General features: G+C 41.3%; 2 protein-coding genes across 2 annotated transcripts in view; both read right to left on the bottom strand.

Moving 5' to 3' along the window:
- The window catches only part of LOC146453488 (uncharacterized), a 31,765-nt gene that overhangs the window by 6,562 nt on the left and 15,756 nt on the right, over positions 1-9,447 (bottom strand). The window lies entirely within an intron of this gene.
- Positions 1,107-4,219, bottom strand: LOC146453489 (uncharacterized). The gene is made up of 2 exons (XM_085096504.1): positions 4,080-4,219; positions 1,107-1,549 (listed from the first exon to the last, which is right to left on the bottom strand). Exons 1-2 carry the CDS (start codon positions 4,123-4,125, stop codon positions 1,206-1,208), a joined length of 390 nt encoding a protein of 129 aa, XP_084952630.1. The 5' UTR covers positions 4,126-4,219; the 3' UTR covers positions 1,107-1,205.

Genomic DNA, 9,447 nt, shown 5'->3' with positions numbered 1-9,447 from the left:
ATCCGATAGTAATCATTTTTTACTCGAGACTATTGTTTGTATGGGGCCCAACGAAAAGTTTAGCCATGAATGGTGAATTCGTGCTGATTTCCTATGTTTGATTCATCACTCCGAGAAACGTTGTCTGCAATACACGTAGATGTTGCGTTAATCTACAAGGATGCATGCAAGCCTGTGCGTTATGCATTGTTTTCGCCATCAATGTCGATTTTATGCAATGCAAAATCAAACAAACAGAAAAGTAAAACTGAGGGAAATAGTATAAGCACTTTAGACTGTTGGGTGCTGGGGGGGGGGGGGGGGTGGTGGGTACCCGAGGAAGCTCCTTAGTTTATCCCCACCCCCATTTCTTTGGTAAAATTGTTTATAGGAAATTCCCGTGAAAATTTTTGAAATAACTTATTTTCCTCTGTGCTTGGATTACGACATCTGGTAACCATGATTGGAATAACTGCCAACCTCCCCTTATAGCAGCTCAATTTGGGACGGTTGCAGAAAAAACCGTCTGCTTTTCGGTTCAATGCGCGTTGCGCGATATAATATACTCTTATCCCTACCCCCATTTATTAGTCTGCTACGCAGTTGTTCGTTTCTTTGTCTCACTAGCACTGTACAACGCTCTTTATTCTTATTGTATTTCAAAATTTAATCCAATTCTCTCGAAATGCTCTCACTTTTACAATTTAACGACGACAGCGAAGGCAACGCCGCAAAACAAAGGGTTTAACGAGCAAAAACAATCACCCTGCACGTGCTATTTAGATATTGGTAGATCTCTTTGCCATCATCTACAAAACGACAACATGAAATGACCAAATTCAAGGTTTTGCAGAGAACATGAGCACCTGACGGTGAATTATTCATTTTCTTTCTTTACTCGAACACCACGCCTACTAATTTGGTTCCGGGTAGTTCACCGTTTTTAGACAACTTAGATGAGTTGAAATAGTATATTTTCAAGTGACGTTTTTATTGCCGTCGCCGTTGCTTAAGTTCCCTAAATTAAGTTTGCTTGCAGGAAGGCGTGAGAGTTACTCGATTGAAATGTTAAGATTTGAATGATCTCCGCGTAATGTGAGTAGCTACTAAGCAAAACATCATATAAAGCTGATTTATTTCAAAACAAAATATCCTTTGACCTTTCAACTTTACAAACAAACTGTAAAACTGACTATAACAAACTTGCCACTTGACTATTTTTACACTCAACGAAAGAAAGCTACAAGAGCGCATGCCAAGAGCATGACGGCGCTGACCACTGGTACGTTGGCTCCATTGCACAGGTCACCTTCGCAGCAGTTGACATCACACGAAACCTTAGCCGAGGGATCTTGAGACTTGCACAGGTCAGATTTATCACCCATGTCACACTCGGCTTTAGTAGTGCAACCTTTAGCATACACCGCGGCAGATATGCCTCCGCTTGATGCCTCCACTTTGTATTTGCCACAGCGGTTGGCAGCCGAGGGACATTCCATCTCTTTCTTGATACCAGCACAGTCATCCCAATCCTTTGTAGAAACACATTGGTAGCACTTGAGGCCGTATCCTGCCAAGAAAACCAATCGCCTTCACTTAAGTAACTTTAATAAAATATTAGTACAACGGCTTAACCTCTCTGCTTCCCTTAAAACCTTCAGCAAAATGATTGTTATCAAAGCTAAGAAAATTTGATAGTTAGTTTGTGGCTAAGAGGAGGATGTTTAACTTACTTACTCTGCTGCTGTTTGTACAAGTGGTCCCTGCACTATTCAAGAGTTAACTTACATACAGCCACTCAATAAACCCGCTTGCGCCCACAGGAACCTCCCACGCAGTCGTTTTCGGGGGAGTCGTTAACCCGCTTGTTGGGAGGGGGTGAACAAGCGCCACCATTCGCAGCGAGAGAGGAAGTGCCGACGAATTATTTGAACACAGTGGGTCTTGGTAGAGAACCGAGGTAGAGCGCGAATCAAAGTGCTTACATCATCATCGACAGAAATTTCATGACAGCATATCAAGAACAGACAAAAAATCTTTTTGTACGTGCATCCCTCTTGTTCTTGCTACCACAATCGGAATGCCTGCATGGAACAGCAACCACCAGACTATCCTAGCGAACTTTAGTATTGGGTATCAAACGGGCAGTGATATATTTTGACTACTTTTGCCTAGGAAATGCCACCAAAATCAATTGAAAAATCAAGGACATTTGAGCCACAGTACACGTAGCGCAAGCTGTAAGATTTGTGTTGACCTTTGTAAACAGCATCACGTAACTTGAGCATCTTGAGTACCATTGCATAGTAGGTCTGTATGTCCTGTGTGGTTTATGGATCAATTTGAAACGATTTCGTAGGGTTTCAACTCCAACGGCCTCCCTGAACGCGAGGCCCAATTTTGCCTTCAAATACGATAAGTTTCCTCACAAACAAACCCTAGTAATTTCAAAATTAAGCAATGGTCATCGTGACGCTCTTATTACATGACACTGGTAGCCAACACAAATCAACTTGTGGTTGAACCCCTGGAACTTCAGGGTGGTAACACCTAGCCTATAGAACAGGAGTAATTTTTTTTGCGTTTTTCTGGCAAGCGGAGGCAAGCACGAGGCGAGCGCGGAGCGCGAATCACGCGCGACGGGAGGGGCGCCCCGCGCTCGCCTGAAAAAAAAAAAAAAAAAAAAAAAAACCCTCTCTAGCATATCTCGAAGATAACCCAGAATGTAGGCAAATGTCGTATCTGTTGTACAGACTTAGAAGAACGATAATATATTTTACTACGTTGTACAGTCAACTCCCGGCCTTGCGGAGACCTCGCTATTACGGACATCCCGATAATACGGACAAAAGCTAAATCACCGGCAAAACTAAATTACAGACGCTTGGCTGAAATTAATTCCCTCTATTACGGACTCTCGCTATTTAGGACACTAACTCGCTGTCCCAAGGGTGTCCGCAATGAAGGGAGTTGACTGTAGTTGACTATCGTTGCCTTCATGATCAATCGATTTGTACAAGGCTGAAGAATGTTCGACTGATCACTTCGATTTATAATGGCTCGTTTGCTACGTTTACCGGTGGTTTCAAATCGGAAGATAAACTCGAATAAACGTCTTGAATATTCACAGTGTTCAAGGCTTTGTATTTTTGTGACTGTCCTTCACACATTAGGTGTTTGTTCAGTATGTATGACGAACGCACTTGGAACAATTGGTTTTGCGGTGGCATGCAAAGGGTGGAACTTATTGACGGACAATTAAATATCGCTACAGACGTTTTAACTAAATTAAAAATAACATTTATTTTCTTTCTTTTTAAACAGAGTTTTATTTATTTTCAATTATTTTGCCCGTTCAGTGCATTCCATGATTAGCAATAAATTTAATGTTGGAGCCCTAACTAGCACCAACAGAGCCGATGATTGATGGAGACGCTTGGCTACTGTTCATGTTGCGAAAAATTCGTCTTCTGTTTTAAATAATTATTTTCTGTTCACGGTTTTCGGATTTACACAGTAACACACAGCATATTGATACGCGTATATAGCTAGCTAAAACATTTACTTTATTATTTTGGCTTACTCCGATTTAAGAACAACACTTCACTTGCTCTGCTCTGACATGTGGTGTATAACGACTATAACCTACTGTTCATTGTCTTGTGTTTCTTTGACATTGTTCAGCGCGTACTACTCCATCAAGAAGTTGAAAATTAGAACGAATCCAAATGAGATGTACGCTGAATTTTATCCTCTGCATTATTTGCGAAAAGATAGCGCGAACAGAGTGATTGTACTCTCTAACTAGAACGAGTTTGAATTATTATTTGAGCCCCACCCCCTTTTCATAGCCACTGCGATTATTACGCCAGGAATTAGTGGTCAGATGCTTTACAAACAAGAGAAAGAAAAGATTCCAAACGAAACTCATTCCAACGATGTCTTTAAGCATCCCGTAACTTGTTAAACACTGATCTCAGAAAAATCTACTCGCCGAACAAGGTTTCAACCTTCCGGTCCCCATGTGCTCTGGTATAAATTGTGAAACATCGAATTTCCGACGGGCAGGAGATAAAATATACTAGCTGTGGTAAACTTACCTGCTGAGATGCAAAGAAGGAAAGCAAGGACAAATAGCGATTTCATCTTGGTTCCGCTAGCTTCAAAGAAATACACTTCGTCTGCAGCTGCTCAACTTTCTTGCTGTGAAGATGTTCTGACTCTGCCTGGCCTGGATGGATTGAAGCTGGTTGCAAATGACGCACGTAGATAGATGACAGGCTTTGTGAAACGAACCAATAACAAAAGGGATTCAATCATCATCAGACATTTTTAACCAATCATGTAAATGATGGGATGCCTGGGGCTTAGAAGCGAGAAGAGACCATTTAATTTTTGAGGGAGGGGGGGGGGGGGGGGAGAGACTGGGTAAATATCTTCCTCTCAACTAAAAAAAATCGGACACAGCTTTCTTGGGGAAAAATTCGTACATAGCGTAAAAAAGCCAAGAAATATCCAAGCTTTTGGTCGTGACGCTAGAAAAATAAAGCAGCCCATTTTCCTGGCCGTACCCTACCCGCCAACAAATACAAAATTACAAAATTAGGGAGGAACATCTGCCCAGTGTTCACGACAGGTTATCTGGTTATACTGCAAGAAAATGATGCCTAATAAACAACCGTGGACGATAATTCTGCTGGTATACCTTGGATCAATTGTTGATCTGATCGGCTTAACAAATACAAAGGATAAAAGAAGCAGAGACCGATACAACGTAGAATTACGTTTTAAGAACCAGCCTTGATCCAGGAATAATGAGAATTTGCATTGGGACATGTGCTTATATTACAAGTATTTGCGCAATAACGGAACTACGTAAAACTAAAGTGATTGACAGTATAAAAGATAAAGCAAATGAAATGATGAACAAATAATAATACAGTCGACTCCCGATAACTCGAACCTTCAAGGGAAATTGAAAAAGGTTCGAGTTTTCGGGAGTTCGAGTTATCGAGGGTAAAATTATATAGAAAATGACCTGAAAGGAAAGGAAAATTGGTTTGAGTTAGCGCGAGGTTCGAGCCTGGGGGTTCGAGTTATCGGGAGTCGACTGTGATAATAACAAAAAAAAAAAAAAAAAAAATTAATAAATAAAAATAAAAAGGAAAAAAGCTAGTAAATTTCTTCGCGAATTTTGAGATTAGAAAGGCTTCCCTGGCCTTACGGATTGAGTCTCGGTTAGAGTAGACTTTTTCTATGGGGACTAATTGCGTGTCGTTAGCGGTGAGGAAGTGTTTTGCGGCTGTGGTGGGTTGAGATTTAGTATTAGGGTTATCTATAGTGCGGCGGTGTGCGTCAGTTCCTACCCATCATTGCTATCCATTAGGTGGACTGTTCGCAGTCTAGTATAGTATAGCCAGGAGCTCCTGGTATAGCCTGTTCCAGGCGTTCAGAAAGCGGTGTCAGTGGAAACCCCAGAAAAGGCTGGGGAGAGGCGCGAAATAAAGTACGATGCACGCGAATACTAAGGCGAGGAGCGGAAAAAAAAGGAGCAGAGACTGCGGAGAGGCGCGAACTGAATAAAGTACGATGCGTGCAAATACTAAGGCGAGGAGGAGCGAAGAGCGGAAAAACGAGAAGAGACTCCCGCCTTCTCTCTCCAGTCTCCTATCATAACAACCTCGTTCCCAGGCACTAGAACGAAGAGGAGAGACCCTGGGAATGAGGTCGCCATCGTAATTTTCTTTGCACCGCCTGGAGCAGGCTATACCTAGTGTCGCTCGACGCTCTTTATATTAGAGAATAGTTTTGTGAAAAGGAAATGTTTTAAAAGGGTTGACGTCATGTCTGAACATGGGTGTTGACAAGAGAAAAACATCTTTTACTGTGAAAAATATTTTAAGAGTTCTAAAACGAGTGGTAACCGCGGTCTCCCCATCCCCTAACCACGCTTAACTTCCCATAAATCTTAACAAGTTAACAATTAGAAAAGGCATAATTTTATTTGAAACTAACTAGTGGGTGTTAACTTCTTTCTGTCCTAGTCTCAGACGGTTTCGTTCCTGGCCAGTTTCCTCAAACAAAACTGAAACCTTTATTTAGTAAGTCATAAAATGATGTACTAAACTCACAGGCTCATTAAAAACGTATCAGCTTATCTCAAACCACCTTTTCTTATCTTTACTTTTGTCTGCAGTGAAGGAGCGAGAGAGAAAGAGAAAAGGGAGTGGGGTGGGTGGGGGAAAGGAGAGACCCTGGGAACGAGGTTGAACTGGCTAATGCCCAGTGGCGGGGACAAACGAGATGTTCAAATGCCACTGAGTGCAGTTGAAAATATGTTTATTTCTTTGATCGTTTCTGGGCTCGCCTTCATTCTAGCAAAAACAAATTCATATCGAAGCAGGTCAGATAAGTATTATTTCTCAGTATTTTGTCAGTGGCTGTTCGATCTGTGGCTCTACCTGATTTATATCCTCATTTGACGTAGTTACGGTGAGGTGAATCACAAATTTATCGTTTTTGCTGATGAATGTATCATTTACACAAGGTGACAACTGGTGCGAGAAGGTGAAAAACACGAGGCCGTTAAATGCCCGGGGTAAGCCCAGGGACGGACAATATGAACAAATGCCTCACCAATGCCTAAGGGGGGAGGGCGTTGGCAATTGACTGATGAATAAAGCCATGTACTGAACTCTTCTAAGACTGGTTCTTTCATATTCTTTCCAGTTTCGGCCACTTCGTCACAAAATTACTTACGTGTAAACAGCCCCTTGTCTACTGATTAAAATCTTGCAACACAAAAGCAAGCGGAATGCTAACTGTAACATAGTTGGCGATATTTGCCTTATTCAAAAGAGTTTATTTTAAGACTTGGATCTCTAGTACAGTTATGAATCTTATCACGCGATTAGAAAAAAGGAAAATGGATTTAATAGTTGTAAGTCTGACTCGCCTAAATTAGCACCCGCTACATGCGGCTTAGTCCCTTTTTTTTTCTTTGTTGAATTTTTGAATAAACTTGAATAAACGTTGGAGACAAAACTGGCAAAAGAAAAAAAAATGAAAAATAGACCCTGTAACGTTCTTCAGTTGACTCCATTACATAGATTATGTTTGCAGCATTTGATCATACACTTGTTGTTTTTGCAGAAATCAGACTTACCAAACTCAGGCTCACAAACGGATTCATGGCCGCAACCTTTCACATACCCGGTAACAGATATGTTTTTTGATTTGTCTACTATACTGACTGTAACACAGTGCTCAATGCCAATCGGACAAGTTGTCTCTTGCATGACACTTGCACAGTCCTCCCAGCTCTTCTTTGAGGAGCAAAAGAGACACTTAAGGAGATGTCCTGGGGATACTTTTTTCTTTTCATTACAAAAGTCCCCCTTACAGCAGTTCATCTTGCATTTTGTTATCTTTATCTCTGGATCTCGAATGAAAGCTCTGCAACGGCCTTTGCAAACTTTTGCTGTGGAACAACCTTTGGCGTATCGGGAGACCGATACATTTCCTTTCAGTTTGCCTTCTAGATAGGTTGTACCACAGCCAGTAGCACCAGGAGCACATAAAATCTCTTTACGGTTAGAATCACAGTCATCCCAACCCGCCGAGGAGAGGCACTGGTAACACTTGAGTCCATATCCTGATGTTTGCTCTTTGTCTTCATTGCACAGGTCACCAATGCAACAGCTGACCTCGCACTTGCTGATGTTTGCCGAGGAATCTGTAAAGAAAGATCTGCAACTGTCGTTGTTGCAAATTGGTGATATGGTACAACCTTTGGCGTACATTGCCACTGGTATGTCCCCTACTTTGGCTTCTACATGGACTTTACCACATTTGAAACCGGGAGGACAAGCAATTCTCTCTTCATTAGCTTCACAGTCATCCCAATTCTTTGTAGAAGAACACTGGTAGCAGTCGAAAGCATTTGCTGTGAAAAAAGAGACTTTGTTAAAAATTGGAGTGACACGGTTGCGGTTTTCGTCCATAGTCGAGATTACGATGAGGTTTTACTGCGTACTACTACTACTACTACTACTACTACTACTACTACTACTACTACTACTACTACTACTACTACTACTACTACTACTACTACTACTACTACTACTACTACTACTACTACTACTACTACTACTACTACTACTACTACTATTACCACTGCTGAGCAAAGTTTAATGAATTAATAAGTGTGCAAATCTGAAGCTACCAAGAAGAAAAAAAAAAGATACCAAGCTCAATTTTAAGCACGGGCTGCCCTTAGAGCATCCCGCGTAATACTGAAATACGAAAAAGTAGTCTAACACATGTATTTCCGTTTCAATTAAAGCAACTCAGATTACGTCTATTTGTGGTTTCCATCAAAGAAGCACATAGTCCTTTAGATTTCCGGTCGTTTCCCTGCTCTCACCACGAACTCAAGTTAATACTTAGATAAGAGAGGCAAGCCAAAGATAAATTTTTTACTGTAGCGAGCGACTAACGCGATTAATCACGAGGTGTCGTGGGCCGATGAGGACGATAATTTGAGGACAATTTTACGGGCTCAAACAATGGTTTCTGCTATTTATGTCAAGGGAATAAAATCAAGTAACCTTAATCTACATCAGATTGTCTTTATCTCGACTATCTTCCTCATCGGCTCACAACATCTCTTGATGATGCTCGAGGGTCGCTCACCGCTACACAGTTGACAAGGAACTGTTTGAATGGCTGGGTTGTAACGAAACTAGTTACACGTATAAATCAGTGGGCTAGTACTTACAGAATGCTACCTACAGGTATATCAAAAGCTTGCAGTTTAGACTTCCACGGTCTACAAGCATCCACTAAGCAATGGTGAGCAGTGAGTGGCCTATCGGGCAACTAATTTGTTCATAAATTTTATTGCCATGTTATTGCAGTTAAGCAGAACACGTGATATGTTTTCCACCAGCGCAGTTGTCGACTGCAGGAAAACCTCGAAGTTTCCAGAGAAACTTCTCGAATTCTTTCGGCTCTTAAAATTGGAGACGAAGTCTAAAGCCGATCATAGAAACTGTGGAAAACGAACGGAGACTCTTGCATGTTTCCTCGTGTCTTTTTTTTTTTTTTTTTTTTTATGAAGAAATTTCGACAACAAGATCCACCATGAAAATACCTGACTAAAAATACCACTCGGCTAAAAAGGCGGGAAACCGTACTGCTACAAAATGACGAGAAGCACCGGCAATGCATCTGTCAGTTTTGTGTTTTAGTTTTTAAGGATATAAATCAGCACTCAGTCAAATTTGTTATTAGTTCTCACGTTATGTGTTTGTATTACTGCCCTTGGAGTGAACAGGAAGTCGAAAGTACAAGAAGTGTAAACTTCCTAGCTACGTGTAGAAATTGATTTTTCCTTATACCAATCCTTCACGGGTTCGCGTTGTGTGTACATCAGTTGACTTACCAGCTGTAATGTAAAGAAGAAAT

This window comes from Pavona decussata, unplaced genomic scaffold (assembly GCF_977016875.1).
Source record: "Pavona decussata unplaced genomic scaffold, jaPavDecu1.1 SCAFFOLD_330, whole genome shotgun sequence".
NCBI classification, from domain to species: Eukaryota; Metazoa; Cnidaria; class Anthozoa; order Scleractinia; family Agariciidae; genus Pavona; species Pavona decussata.
Note: the sequence above shows the minus strand (reverse complement) of the source record. Positions and strands in the feature narration are given on the sequence as shown.

What these genes read in the sequence shown, in the direction of transcription:
- LOC146453489 (XM_085096504.1), bottom strand. Translation starts at nt 4,125, where the DNA reads ATGAAATCGCTATTTGTCCTTGCTTTCCTTCTTTGCATCTCAGCAG. An exon ending in CCTTCTTTGCATCTCAGCAG is followed by an intron (nt 1,550 to 4,079) that starts GTAAGTTTACCA and finishes TTTTCTTGGCAG; the next exon opens with GATACGGCCTCAAGTGCTAC.